General features: G+C 46.1%; 3 protein-coding genes across 3 annotated transcripts; all 3 read right to left on the bottom strand.

Moving 5' to 3' along the window:
* Positions 1–992: 992 nt before the first annotated feature.
* Positions 993–3,374, bottom strand: SAMD00019534_088880 (hypothetical protein; the record flags this gene model as incomplete). The annotated part of the gene is made up of 2 exons (XM_012895777.1): positions 993–2,363; positions 2,436–3,374. 2 exons carry the CDS (start codon positions 3,372–3,374, stop codon positions 993–995), a joined length of 2,310 nt encoding a protein of 769 aa, XP_012751231.1.
* Positions 3,375–5,405: 2,031 nt separating this feature from the next.
* On the bottom strand, positions 5,406–7,404 carry SAMD00019534_088870 (hypothetical protein; the record flags this gene model as incomplete). The annotated part of the gene is made up of 5 exons (XM_012895776.1): positions 5,406–5,592; positions 5,680–6,244; positions 6,316–6,652; positions 6,722–7,011; positions 7,077–7,404. 5 exons carry the CDS (start codon positions 7,402–7,404, stop codon positions 5,406–5,408), a joined length of 1,707 nt encoding a protein of 568 aa, XP_012751230.1.
* A 239-nt stretch (positions 7,405–7,643) lies between these two features.
* SAMD00019534_088860 (hypothetical protein) lies at positions 7,644–14,482 on the bottom strand (the record flags this gene model as incomplete). The annotated part of the gene is made up of 3 exons (XM_012895775.1): positions 7,644–11,915; positions 11,958–13,323; positions 13,389–14,482. Coding segments are annotated over 3 exons (6,732 nt in total), but the record flags the coding sequence as incomplete, so codon positions are not given.
* Between the last annotated feature and the right edge of the window lie 903 nt (positions 14,483–15,385).

The following is a 15,385-nucleotide window of genomic DNA, read 5'->3' as shown; positions in this document are numbered from 1 at the left end:
GAACGTCCTTTGATCTTTCACTGCTATCACACACCATGAATGAACACTATGGTTGAAGGAAGGAAAGGGGATAGGGAACTGCGATCAATTGATTCAATTTCCGGCACGATCCAAGTTTGATTGTGTTCATTATCCACCCGATGAGCCTTGTGTAGAAGAAACCCAATTATGGAAGATTATAACCTCTAACTCTACACTACATCAGAGTGATAATGATCAAGGGAGGGGTGCGTGGTTGTTTAGGGTAGTGTGTGTGTGTATGACTCTTCCAATGACATTACATTGTACACAAGCAGTTACTCTTTGTTCAACTCAACACCCCCACCCCTTAATCCATCTTCCGACACAAGACAGGATGGATGTCAGCTGGCTGTCCCATCCAATATCAACAAGTGTCAGTAAAGAGAATAATGGTGTAGATTTAAATTTCATTATAAACTACTGTAGTAGTGTAGCACAGACAATGGAACGATTTGAAGGTTTGATTTATTGATTGAATGATTGATTTAATGATTGGTTGATTGATTAATTTATTGTTTAAATTTATGGAGGCTTATGATCTAGTTGGTAGACTCAGGGAGGCCTAATCAGAGATTACTCTAGATGATAGCTAATCATTCTCCTTTTTCTCCTCATAGAACTTCTTCTCTCTTTCCCAACGCTCCTTGTCCAAAATAGCCATCCTCTCATAGGGCTCCTTTGCTTTGGCATCCATGGTCTCCCAGAGGTCTCCTAACAGAGCACCAATCGTTCCAATGGATGCCTCTGGGAGATGAATGAATGGGTGGTGAATTCCAACCATATCTAGAGGGATCATTTCGAAGTAATTGTCTTTCTGTTGGACAACAACAAAGTTATCTGATTGAATGAATCAATGTATGTCATATTTATTAACAAAATCCTTCGGATATGTGAGTCGGCAGGCAGGCAGTAAGCTGAAAGGGTTAGGTTGGTAGTTTGGTGATGATGATGGGAATCAAGTGAGAGTTGTCCTATACTGGCATCTTCTCCAATATGGACAGGATTTGAGTGAACGATGGCCTCTGTGATGGCTCGTGATTCCAACATGATTGAATCAGCTGGTTAAGCATTGATGGCCAAGCCGATGGGATGGTCGGCCTCAAACCCTTGGTCGATACGGCCAATGCCAACTGAACAGAGTCAAGACCAGAGTAGGGGAGTTCGCCGGTACCAAGCTCCCACAAGATGATACCGAATGCGTAGACGTCCACCTTCTCTGTATAGTCGTCACCAACGAGCAGCTCGGGCGCCATCCATATAGGTGATCCAATCGACTTTGTCATCGCCGTCGATTTGGACTTGAGCCTAGACAGACCAAAGTCGCATATCTTGACGTTCATGTTGTCGTCAAGCAGCAGGTTCAGAGACTTGATGTCGCGGTGAATGACGCCGCTCAGGTGCAGATAGTTCATTCCCTGTGCAATCTGAATTGCCAGCTTCTTGTAGAGGGGCATGTTCATGCGGATCTTCTTTGAGTGCAAGATGTCGTAGAGCGAGCCACCGTTGAGGAACTCGGTGACGAAGCAGAGGTTGGGCGGCACGGTGCAGGCGGCCATCAGCAGTACGATGTTTGGATGACGCAGCTTGCTCAGAATGGTCAGCTCCTTCCTAAACTCGTCGAGCACCTGCGTGGTGACATCCTCGTTGATCTTGATCTGCTTGATGGCGACGGTACTGCCTCGCCACGTGCCCTTGTAGACGACACCGAATGTACCTTCGCCCAACTTGGTCTGTATCAGCAATTCTGAAAACTGTATCTCAATGTCCGAGAATGCAGACTGATTGTTGTGATTGATAACTGCGCTGTTGCCACTGGTCTTCAGAACACCACCGCCACCGTTGTTGTTCATCTGATTCAGGTTGTTGTTGTTGTTGTTTTGGTTGTTGTTGTTGTATACATTGTTCGGATTGTTGTTGTTGTTAAAGTTGTTGTTGTTGTAGTTATTCGCGTTGTTCTGATAAGGTGATATGTTGTTTGATGGTACTATATTATTAGGGATGTTGTTGTTGGGACTGTAGTTGACTATATTATTATTAAAGTTGGCTGCTGTTATATTGTTGTTGAATGGGTTCGGACCGCCATTGTTATAGTTGACTATATTTATAAAGTTACCCTGCTGCTGCTGTTGTTGTTGTTGTTGTTGTTGCTGCAGGTTATTTGGATTGACTACTACTATATTATTATTATTGTTATTATTGTTGTTGTTGACTAGGTTGTTATTTGGATTGTTCTTGAATCCACTATTATTATTGGTGGCGGTCGTAAAGAATAAGTCTGTTTCAAAGTCCTCAACCTCCTGTATGAATGCTTGTGGTTCGATCGTTGGTGATTGTTGCAGTTTCTATTGATGGTGTAGATCATGTTAGCTACCTCCTATATTGTCATCCACTTGCTCCATTGTACTACTACTTACATAGAGGTTTTCGAATGGTATAAAGTTAAGTCCTATATATTGTACAAATTCATGGAAGGGAAGGGTAGTGGCGGGCAACTTTGATCGATCAGCGCCAAACAATGCTAGTTTCTGTGTTGGTACTCCTCCGTTCTTGTCCTTGACAGAGTTAAACACCTCGATCATGTACAATGCCTGTTGTGGTGAGAACTTCCTGGCGAGCGATGTGGCCGTGTTGCTGTTGAGCAGTGATTTCGAGTGCGAGTACGCGAATATCAGATGCTTGAGCGACATGCACAGCGGCACGTTGACGCCCTGCTGTGTGGGCAGTGCGCCAGGGAACAACAATCCGATCGAGAAGAGGAATTGGGATGTGGGTGGAGTCGCGATTGGGTACAGCTGCGAGATGTACTGGATGAGCTGGGGGAACGTGGTGATGACGCCTCGGCCCTCAGTGTCGATCGAGTTGAAGTGGTGATAGCAGAGATAGATCTCCTCCCATGTCAAGTCCTCGTATGTTCCAACCTGGAGTGATGTGTCGGCCACAACGGCAACGTTGGTGTTGTTGTCCGTGGAGCTGTTTCGCTGGTGCTGATGCATTCGATTGTGCATTGGATTCTTGTGTTGATAGGGAGGGGACTTGTGCTGCTGTGGCTGTGGCTGTGGAGGAGGTTGCTGTTGCTGCTGCTGCTGTTGCTGTTGTTGCTGTTGCTGTTGTACCATGATGACAGCTGCCGGTGATAGATTGTTTGGCGATGAGTTTGATCGTTGATGTGATACCGGCTGCTGCTGATTGGCCATGTAGGGCACGTTTGGTGACAATCCGCCGGCGCCATTTGGCATTGGAGCTGGGTTGTATCCGACGCCCATCAGGCCAATGCCGCCGCCGCCTGCAGCGATTACAGGGGCGGAAGTACCATAAAAGCCATTCTGGTAGCTTTGATAGTAGCCTCCTTGCATTCTATAATATTGAATCGAGCTAGTAGTAGTTGACAGGGTTTTGTTTTCGTCGTCTGTGTGCAATTCTGAATCAAAGATTGACCGACTGACTTAATGACGACTGACTACTGCCGATATTTGATTGGATTGGATTGCGATTGATTGATTGTGATTGATTGTGATTGACTGACTTTGATTGTTATTGCAATTGTAGATTGCTCGAGTCAGATGGCCTAATGGTTGGTGTGGGTGATGGTGGCTGTCGTCGTTGTCGTTGTCGAGATGAGGTTGATTGTGGTCGAGATCGCAGTCGATGTCGATGTCGATATGTCTTGTTGCTGCTGCTGCTGCTGCTGGCTGTAGCCCAAGGTGATGGTCAATATACTACGCTTAGGTAATGATAATTATGGATTGTTAATAGGTTGTACAATGAGAGAGAGAGAAAGAGAGAGTTTGATGAGGGAGGTAGGGAGGTGATTGATGAAAAGAGGGAGGTTAAAAAAAGATGATTGTTGTTGTGAGGTTAAAGAAAAGATAGTGATATCTCTATGATGATTGGCTTGCATTCATTCACTCTCATCAATGCAATAACAACAACAAGATAGAGTGAGTGGGTGATTAAATGGAGTGATTGATTTGAGTGAGTGAATGAATGAATGAGTGAGGAGGATGCGTGTAATGTGTAGTGATGTGTAATTTATACAACAATGTGGAGTTCGCAAGATGGTGCTGCTGTTGCTGCTACTGCCTGGTCGAATGAATTCATCTCCCGAAACTCCACACCAGTCAGTCTTGATGTTGTTGATGCTGTTGTTGTTGATTGAAATCCATAACACATAATTATATGCCTTTTGGAGGCATGAGCGTGAACTAGTTCGACTTACTATTTACACGATGATTGATGGATGGTTGGATGGACACACTATATAATGGATGATGGCTGTGAATGATTGAATGAATGAATGTTGTTGGAATGAATGTGAATAATGAATTGAATGTGATAGATAGAGTGATAGTGAGTGAGTGAGAGGTAGAGAGAGAGAGAGAGTGGAAATGAGGGGAGAATTCATCCACACACACACACTCACTCTCACTCACATACACACACACACAAACAAAAATACAAATATGTACATATAACGTGTTGGTCCATCACACACCCCGCCTCATATGTGGGGGATTAAAGTGTGAATGTGTGGATGATGTGACCTGCCCTGATAGTGTGAAATCGATTTGGTTGATTGATAAAGTTAAAGGTGAGGTGAATATGAATGGATGGATGGATTGATTGATTGATTGATTGATTGATGGAGACCAATGATTCTTATTGGTGATCATGAAAAATGTGGCCCACATTTAAGATGTAAAGCTATCAATCAGGACTAGTGCATTAAATGTTGTGGCGCCAAAGGTTGTGATTGTTTGATTGATTGTAACAATGTTGTCTTCATACCAATAATCAAGTATTGCTAGTTGTCTTGATATGTTGCTGTTTACTTAATACTACTAATAATAACTATCTATCTAAACTAAACTGGTATATTTATGTGATGTATATTAATTTTGAAAGTAGAAAGTGATCACTAGTCGATGATAGGTGTTGTTTTAATCAGCCGCCCCAACAATGATCAATCAAGCTCATTCCTAGTTGTGCCCAAGACTTGTTGAGGCCATTCTCAATAATAAATCCCCTCTGCGACTTGGGTTTTTGTTATCTACGATCGCGAACCCCCAAAAACGGTCCGTTGTTTTTTTCAACACTCGATTTCTGCGCTGTGGCCCATTGCGGATGGATTGATTGATGGTTGGTTGGATGGATGAGTCAAAGAGCAGACGAAAACATGGACCTGACCTCTCAAAGGTTATGATGACAAGGCTTTTGTTATGATTATTATTATTGTGTTTGTGTTGTTGCAAATGTGGAGACGGCGGCAGGATGATGGTAGTTGGAAGCATCAACAACATCACAAAGAAGTGGAATGAATGCCATTGCATTTGCTCAATGGTTGGTTGGTTGGTTGGTTGGTTCTGTATGGGACAGGGTGCAGTACATTATCTATTCTTGCTAAGAATCTTCATGTGAGTCAGATCCTCCAGGAATTGGTTGCAGTTGAGAATGGTAGAACCACCCAAGACGACACGGATCTTTTGGTTGGCATTCATCGAGTTGAACTTAAATACATTATAGGCCTCCTCATAAGTGATGCCTCCAATGATGAATACAATAATGTCTGATGGTCTATATGATTGATTGATTGGTGAGGTGGATGTGTGTCAGTCGACTGATGGATTGATTGATTGATTGATTGGATACACAACAACATACCTTTCAGTTGGCTGACCTGTTGTGTAATATGGATATGATTGCTCGCGAAGTTTGTTCTTGGATAACTGCTCTAGGATCTCGGACAATAGTGGTGCATGCTGTGTGTAGATGTTGGAGATACCTTGGAGACCACGCTTGACGACGCCATTCATAAAGTGTGACAGGATGTTCTTGGTGCCAAGCAGATCACCCTCTCGCTGATTCTTGCCGGCGTAGTCCTTGAGTGTCTGCACTAGACTGATGTGGTGGGGCTCTAATCCACAGCGTGACAGCTTCTCTTGCAGCTCCCAAACATGTCCCTCCTCGTATCTAATACTGTAGAGCAACACCATCACCAGCTTGTCCTCCTTGGTGAACTTCTCGCTGTCGAGCATCTCGCACAGTCTTGCGTAGGCACTGCCGTGATCATTGTTGCACGCCAACTCCTGTTGCATCTCTGACACCTCCATCAGATGATCGTCACTAATCCTCTTTGATATCTCCTCCATCAAGTTGACATGCTTGGACACTGTTGTTGAGAAGTTCTGGAATTGTGGATAACTCTCAATGAATCTCTTCATGTCCTCTGTTTGATTGATTGATTGATTGATTGATTAGTCATTGGAGTTGGACACTAACCCACTCATGATCACTTACCGATGGTATTGATGTTAGCACTGCTCTCTTGTCTCTTTTGATAGGTCTCTACGAGGTCCTTGATACTGGCACCAAGGTCTCCATAGTTCATAAACATGTTGTCTCTGTAGAAGGCATCGTGGTCGACGTTAAGTATGACCTCCTTGTTGGGATCAGACTCGCCCTTCCTATTCAAGCTGACTCTGTTATTGTTGATCGAGAGTAACTCGTGAATCATTGATTGATAAGTCCATTGATGCAAGAGTGGAGTGATTGGGTCGTCCTTCCTGTCGAGAATCAACAACAATGATTCATGCTTTCTAAAGTCGAATGCATCTCTCTCCTTACTGATCCTCTCCTACATTGTTTGATTGAGTTGGTGAGTGAGTAACTCCTCCCCCTTGCAGACGGAGACTATGATACATACGGTCATTGCTTGTGCGAGATATCTGGTTGCCTCAGAGTTGGCAGAGTGTCTGATGATGGGCTTCTTCTTGAGTGCTAGAAGTGATGCAGTGAGACCATCAATGATTCTGTTGATGTTGGTCTGCCATGCAGCAGTTGTTCTTGTGAGCACACCTGGTATGTTGAGTGTGAATGTATCTGGATTGATTGGGTAGAAGTCTCCAAAGTACTCCTGTACCTCCTTAACACTGTCACTCTGATCATACTTGGCAATGTCCTCCAGTGATCCCGATCCAATTGAGTTTGTAAAGACTGTCATTATGATGATGTATTAGTATTAGTCACTGAGTTGCAACTAGTACTACTTGGATGCTTACATAGATGATAATCAGAGAATCTTGGATTCCTGATCTCGTCAGCGATGCGATGTACATTGTCTTGAGTTGGTCGTACAAAGTAGACGGCCTTGATGTGTGGCATCTTCTCTGAGGAGGTACCATCGATCTTCTCAAAGAGGAATACCTCCTTCTGTAATATATCGGATTGAGAGTATACCAGACCAACAATAGCAGCAGTTTCTTTGTCCAGTACCAACACCTTCATTCCCTGAACATTATTCAACATCTTATTGATATAATCCTGAATAGCAATTCGCACATTCATCGTCTTTGCTGAAGCAGCTGTAGTAGTCGGTGTAGTAGACATATCTTATTCTTCTTCTCTGTATCTATGTCGTAGCTATGTATGTATATATAATGTAAAGTTATAACTATCTTTGAATGAATGAATAAATGAACAAAGATAACAAGTCTCTGTGTGTGGGTCGACCCCTCAGTTTCAAACTTTGAAGTCCCCAGGGTGAAGAACCACGGTTGCACTTTCAAACTCATTTACAGTTGTACATCATGCAGATATCTTTATTACATGTAATAATACTAATATTATTGTTTTAGCTTAGCTTGAAGTGCCTTTCGCTTATCTGGTGATAGTGTCTCGATTAGACTGATGATGTTGTCCAACATTGTCTCTTGGTCCAATGATTGAGCATAGTCAACTAGTTGTGATTGATTGTACATCTTCTTCAATTGTATCACTCGTTGTGACAATGCATCCTCACAACTCTTTAGCAAATTGGCAACTTGTTCATCGTTCTCCAAGAGGATTGTCTTCTTGTTGTTGTTGTTGTTCAACTCTATCTCTGCCGTCCATTGTTTGAGCAGATTCATACGCTCCTGTCGGCTAAGCGTAGGATTGGCCGCGTGCATCGCCTTGATGTGCTGCTCCTCCAAGAGTCTGCGACGAAGACGGTGATAGAAGTAGCGACGGGCCGACCTCCATGGAACAACATCGTGTATCACACCCTTGGCCTTCATACGACCTGGAGTGTCATGCAGGTCTGCAAACTTGATTGCAATCTGCTGGTACACACTCAGCAGTTCCTTCTCGCGTACTTGTATCTGTTGCTTGAGTGTGATTGTCTGTGGTAGGTCGTTGGCTGCGCTGGCACGTTGCATCTCCAGGTTCAATGTTTGCAATCGGTCATCTAGTCTGTGCATGGTCTTGATGAGTTCGGGATCACGGTACTTGATCTCACAGATGCCGTTGGGCTCGAGGACACCGCCACGCGCACTCTCCGATGCGTACATCTCCATCATGTCCAGATTGATTGTCGAGTCTAGGACGACCCAGGCACCGCCACGCAGTTCTCCATCGGGAGGAATGTAGACAAATACAGGCTGTCGATAGTTGCGCAGGTTGTCCACGATCAGCGCACCAAACTTGAGTATCTCGTCAAACATGTCACGCATGCCACCACTAAAGCCTCGCCAGTTGGCCAGGATGATGAGAGGTAGCTCCTCGCCATTGTTAAAGTCGGCAATGGCCTGAGCAGTCTTGAACGATGAGTCTGGATACCAGACCTGTGCCGCCTGTTGAGTGACCACCTCTTGAGAGATGGGATTGGCGGGGTCGGCCGGCACCACCTTCTCGACGGTCTTGGTCTCCACGCCAATCACACCAACTGGAATGCCGCCTAGCCTTGCGCGGCCACATACAACAGTCTTTGCCCAACCGCCGAGTGTCTCGATGAATGAGCCCTTGTCAAACAGTCCACTGATCCAGACCATGGGATCAAGATCAGAGCTATGTCCCATGATCAGATCCTTGATCTCGTACTTGGCCGTGAGACATGGGTCAAAGTCAATGTCGCGATCCACCGAGTCACCATTGTTCAGCACTGGGAGTGGCTCGCCCCTCGCCTTGGGTATGTATGCGATCCATTGCAGAATGGACACGATGCCCTTGAGCTCATCATGAACACAGAGATGCGACACACCATTGGAGTACATGATCTGGGTTCCACCCAGTTGTTGATTGGACGAGTAGACCTCTTTGCCAAGCACCTTGTTGAGTGCACCAGCGCCAGTGAGTATGATTGGTGCATCGTTTTGAATGGTCCTCTGTCCAAGTCGCACAAGATACGCGCCAATACCAACTGATCGACCTGTTACCAGTGTGATTGTGAATGTATCTTTGTAGGCACGTGATGTCTCTCCGGCAATGAATCCCGACCAGCTCAGATTCTCCACGCCAATACCATTGAGACTGCCAATGATGTCTGTGAGCACCCATCGTCCCTCACGATCACGCTCCGCTTGGACCGAGTGTGAAGCCGACAATAGTTGATAATCATCCTCAGTGAGGTAGAGTGATCGTGCACCTTTGCTTGGGTCTCCTGGCACGTTCCACAGCACCTTGAACTTGCTCTTTACATCGTCGGCCAGACCAATCCTCGCGCCAGAGTTGGCAGAGATGTATATTCTTGGCAGGCCCTCCAATCTGGCCTTCTCGCTGGCCAAGTTAAAGAGCAGATCTTCGGCAGGTCCGAATGATCCGATCTGGAATGTGATGTCGTTGGCAATCACAATTACCTGTCGGCCCTGTGGCACCTCGGGTGTGTAAAGCGTCATCTTCCACGCCACCATTCCAATATCATTGTAGCCAATTGGACGGAATGTCTCCTCGATGCGTGGTCTTTTGTCCTCTGGCAGTTGATCGAATGGTACTGTGGGCGGACATTCAGTGCCCGTCATCTGTCCCGGTGTCAATATGAGTTCAACGACATCGGTAACTCGACGCGATGGCAGAGGTATGCGATTTGGGTTGTCCTTGTTCAGCTCGACATATTCCAACCAAAGTGATTGAAGTGCTTCGTTGAAGAGGTCGGGATAGTCATAGATGTACGTTGTCTCCAATCGTTGTGCTTTGAATCGATTGCGTTGTACTGCGTCCATAATGGGATAGGGCGTGTCCACTGGTAAGCCATCCCAGATGCCTCTTGGACTGCCTGGCACGGCGGTGAACGTCCACTGACCCAATGGGTTGAACTGTTCATAGTAGCACTGCACTTGGAATGCATAGCCGGTTGGATTCTGGATGAAGAATCTGATGGCAGTCAGGTTGTCGCCGCGTCTCAGACGACCCTTGACCTCGACCTGTCCAACATGTAGTTTCCACAGCTTCGTACCAACTCGATCACCAATCTCCTGGACGACATAGTTGATCATTCGCTCATCGAATATGACCTCGGGTATGATGTTGAGGAAGATGTTGTGGTTCTGCGCTGACTTGTGTGTGGCCATGGCCATCTCGAGCGCCTCGATCGACTCTGACAGAAGCGCTTCGATCTGTGACAGCAGAATATCGACGATCTTGATCTCATTGTCTCCACGACTAAGGTCACTGTAGCTGATCACTGATCGCACGAATAGACATCTGTCGGCATTGACGTCGGTCTCGCTCTTGCCTCGCTCTTGTGCATAGTAGAGATGGATACGTTGTGATTGAGTGGGGATGTAGGTGATGTTGAAGTTGCTCAGCTTGCGCACCTCGAGATGGTAGGCCATCGACGGCTCGATGTGGCGGAAGATTGAGTCCTCGGCAAAGTTGTGGCGCTCACGGAATGTGAAGAACTTGGGGTTCTGGCCAATGCTGCCACAACAAACAAAGGTGACACGTCTGATTCTGGCCTGGTACAGCTCCTTGATGTTGGCCTTGAGTATCTGGCTGAGGCGTGTGGTGCACGCGTTCTCTTGAGCGATCGTCTCGGGATAGGTCTTGATCACGACGGACATCACATCGGTGGGGTCATTGGGCGGACGCATCCTGCCAAGATTGAAGTCGTCCTCTTTGTTGTAGCACTTTAGTATCGCGGGCAACTGTTGTTCAAACATCGATTCAGTGTGGAAGTAGACCATCATGCCGTAGCGAAGTAGATTTTGGTCTTCGATCGCTGAGAGGTTGTCCATCGAGTCGACACGTGTGCCGCCAAAAAGCACATTGGAGATGACTGAGAGACGTCGCCCATCGGGAGTGGTGTGTGGTGATGGTGACTGAGATGTTGAGCTGGCCGCTGCAACAGTTGATGGTGCGTAGATATAGAAGTGCCACTCGACGCACTCAAATCCTCGCTCGACTGCTAGTGGATCTTGGCCAATACACACACGGATCGTCTGAACGTTGTACGATCGATAGCTGTGGCGTACATATAACTCCAAAGACACTCGCTTGATGTGCTCCTCACTCGAGTCAAACATTGGAATGAGAACATCGATGATGTCGGCCGACTGCTTGGACACGACCTGTATCTCCTTCTCGCGCTCATCGTTCTCAAGTCCGAGCACATGATGGATGCACTCGTCCAGGTCATCCATGCGATGTTTGATCGTTGGTAGTTGTGAGTTGACGATAATCTGTTTGGCTTTGAGTGATATGTCCATGCTCTTGCCAGACATCTGAGACAGTCGTTTAAGCTGGACCATGTAGTCTGGCACTGTGTTGGTCTGATCAATCTTGCGCAAAAGTGATAGGATGAGTTGATGTTTGATTGATTGTGGATGAATGGATCGTGATGCATCCAGTATCCTGGTGACATCGTCCTTGTAGATATGTCGCAGATTCTTCAGACTGGTCTGTATTGCGCGATGTTCCAATGCATCAATTGCAATGAATTCATCCAAGATTGATCTGATTGTGCTTGTCCTCGATCCTTTGATTCCATCAATATATTTCTGGGTGAGGTCCATCAGTGGCGCGATAGTCGTGGCCAATGTCTTGGCGATTGACTCATTCTCTGCCGCCGCCTTGTTCATATACACTGTGATCGTCTTTTGCAAAGCCATACTGTTGAAGCACTCCTCCTTGCATTCATCCTCGCCCCATATATGGGGTTGCTGTGGTGGCCATCCAAGTTTCTCGACAATGTTGTTGGACTTGAATCTGGCCAACTCTCCATAGACCAATGTGGTCAATGATGGAGGCAGGCGATTGGTGATCACGCTGAGGCAATCGTGGAACTCGTAGAATGGCAGTGTAGACGTCTCAATCTGTGCAAACAACTCGTCGACTAGGGCGTTGACTTGAGGATGTTCATATCCGCCAAGAACATGTCTGATGCTCTGAATGGTGTGATTGAGTAGTTGATGTGGCTTGTCACCAATCAATGTGGGTGGCAACATTGGTCCGAGATGTCCATTAAACACAGTTGACTTGAGCACTGTGGCACTGTCGTCCAACAACAGATGGGCAATGATGGCGCCGGCAGCCATCACACTGCCCTCAGAGAGGGCAAACTTGATTGTTCCAGACTCTGGGGCGATCAGGGGCATGTACATCTTCATCACCTCAATCTCGGCGAATGAGGCACCCTTCTCAACATGCGCACCGTCGTCCACCAGATAGCGGACGAGCTTGCCTGGCGAGGACGTGCGCAGGATCGACGGGTCGTACTCCTGGCTGAACACACATGTCTTTGAGTCGATGGTCATTCGCAGTCCAGTGACATCCTCGCGTGCATAACAAACATTCATTCGACCGTCCAGCATGATGAGCAGTCCGCCATCAGCCATGGCAATGACATTGGCATCGACAAAGTTGTTGCGCTCATGTTGTAGCGCAATCATAAAGCTTGATGGACTCTTTCGACGCACTTCAAACAGATACTTGATGTTGTTGTAGATGAGCTCCACGGGTATTACATTGGCCAGCAACTCGATGCTTGGTAGCTGACCCACAGTGATCTGTTGGATGAACTCCTGACAGCGGAGTGCACATTGATTGAAAGCCTTGGTGAGTGCGCCACATAGTACCACTAGCATGCAGTCGGGCTTGGCAGTGATGATCTTCTCGGCGATGAGTCTGTCCAGCCAGCCCGTGTCTATATCATTGCGCTTGAATGAATCGGTCTCCAACAGATGTATAATGTACTCGACTGGTGTACGAATGTCTCCACGTATCGATATCTCCTTCAGGCCCACAACCATGGCTTTTCTCGCCTCCTCCCTCGTGTTGCCACTGGCAAAGATGTGTCCAAACTGTGAGTCGGCATACTCGTGTAGGCCGCCATGTGGACCGACGCTGAAGTAGCCCCATACATTGGGCGTGCTCCTAAATGTGAGTTCCTGGATTCCACCTGAAGTGGGCTTGAAGCCCTCATCTGGATTCTCTCCCGTTATCCTCACAGCGATACAATGACTCTTTGGTGGTATCCTTATTGATAATTCTTGCAAGTCTATTGGAGTGTTATCAAATGGTGAATGTCCATAAAGCTTCCTTATATCTGGTATCCTGTATTTGATTGATTTTTTGTTTGTTAGGGGAGGGATAGTTCCACCAGCTCACATCAGACATACCTGTATAATGGAATACCCATGGCTATTTGAAGTTGAGTGGCTGGTAGGTTGACACCAGTGATCTCTTCGGTGACTGGATGCTCGACTTGTAGACGTGGATTGAGTTCGAGGAAATAGTATCGTCCACCTTGGAATAGGTACTCGACTGTGCCAGCACCAACGTAGCCTACTTCCTTGACCAGACGTACTGCAGCACGCTCCATCTCTGTCCAGAGCTCTGGCAGTGGTGCCAATGCAGGACCCTCCTCGATAATCTTTTGATGTCGTCTCTGAACAGAACAATCACGTCCATTCAATGATATTGCCTCGCCATACTGATCGCCAATGATCTGTACCTCCAAATGACGTGCGTTTGGCACCAGCTTCATGATGAAGATCGGCGAGCCTGGCACCTCGGATTGCACCTGGCGAAATGATGCCGCCAGCTCCTCCATTGTTGTGACCTTGCGAATACCTTTGCCACCCCCTCCCTCTGACGCCTTGATCATGGCAGGCAGACCTATCCTTTCGACGATGGTCTTGGCCTCCTCGACAGAGGCTACGTTGGCCTGGCGATATACATCTGGCGAGACACCAGTCTTTGAGTATTCCACAGTCAGTCCGCTCCCACTCCATGGCACACACGCGACTTTGGCCGACTGCGCCACAATGGTCGATGCAATCTTATCGCCTAGATCTCGCATGGCACTGGCATGTGGACCAATGAATGCGATCTGAGTCTTGGTGCGCGATAATAACTCGGGCAGTCGAGGGTTTTCCGAAGCATGACCCCAGCCCGCCCACACGGCATGCACGCCAGCTCGTTCGGCAAAGTCCACGATGATGTCCACGTTGGCATAGTTGTAATTGTTTGTACCGCCTGGTACCTCTATGAACTGATCGGCCATTCTAATGTACTCGGCATTGGCCTTCAAGTCCTCTGGCGTGGCCATCACAACGAATTTGATCAAACGTTCATTGCCAAATGTTGAATAAGTCCATTTACGCACCGATCTAATTGCCTTTACTGCAGCTATTCCATTATTGGCAATCAATATCTTTTGTATCACCTTATTTCCTCCATGACCAATGACATACTCCTCAATTGGATCAATCAAGGTTGATGCATCCATTCTTCTTCCAAACTATATATGATCTAAACTTTAATGTTGGTTGATATTATGTTTATATTAATATTACAAGTTGTTGTTTGTTTGAATGTTTGATGATTTGAGTATGATTGAATAGATTGGATGATGTTCAATAAGTTGTAATTATGTCTTTGAATTGTAATTCATTCATTCATTCATTCAATCCACCCATCATCATTGCAAGATGATAATCTTGAACAACAACAACCACCACAGCAACACACCCGGTTCCCGGGAACTTGCTTACATCCATGCATGTTCAGTCAATTGGGGGTTATGGGCGACAACAACAACGTTCTACGACATAAGCAACATCATTCATTCATTCAATCATGCAATCAATCAATCAGCTGTTGAGGTTGAATGGAGGTGGATAACTTACCTTTGGTAAAGAGATATCTCTATCTTTTAAAATCTCAAAATCTTAGTAGATACTAATATAATAATATATCTCTACAGCTGTTAATAAATTGTTACTCTCTGGATAATTATATAACTGTTTGTTGGAAGATATGTACCTTATGCATAAGACAACAGTAGTAGTGTTGGGGTCGACTGAGCCCTCCCTCCTAATTAGGATAGGTGCCGAGTAGTAGTCCAATTGTTGAACAAGGTGGGGGTGTTGGCGAGATGAAGGTGTCTTTCATCCCCCACTCGACAATGGTCTCACTTGGTCATGCAAACATACAAGATCATTGTCGACCACATATCTTTTAAACACCAAATAAGGTCAATGCTGATCAAGTCCTTGTCAGATATCTGATCTTCATTGTATATGTATATGTTGTACGAATGTTGTAAGAATGAATGAACAGACTGGATCTTCACACTTTTCATTCAGTATGTCGCGTCACCCACTTTGTCTTG

Source organism: Acytostelium subglobosum (assembly GCF_000787575.1).
Source record: "Acytostelium subglobosum LB1 DNA, scaffold: scaffold20, whole genome shotgun sequence".
Classification (NCBI taxonomy): Eukaryota; Evosea; class Eumycetozoa; order Acytosteliales; family Acytosteliaceae; genus Acytostelium; species Acytostelium subglobosum.
The sequence above is the reverse complement of the archived record's forward strand: the minus strand, read 5'-3'. Positions and strand labels throughout refer to the sequence as shown.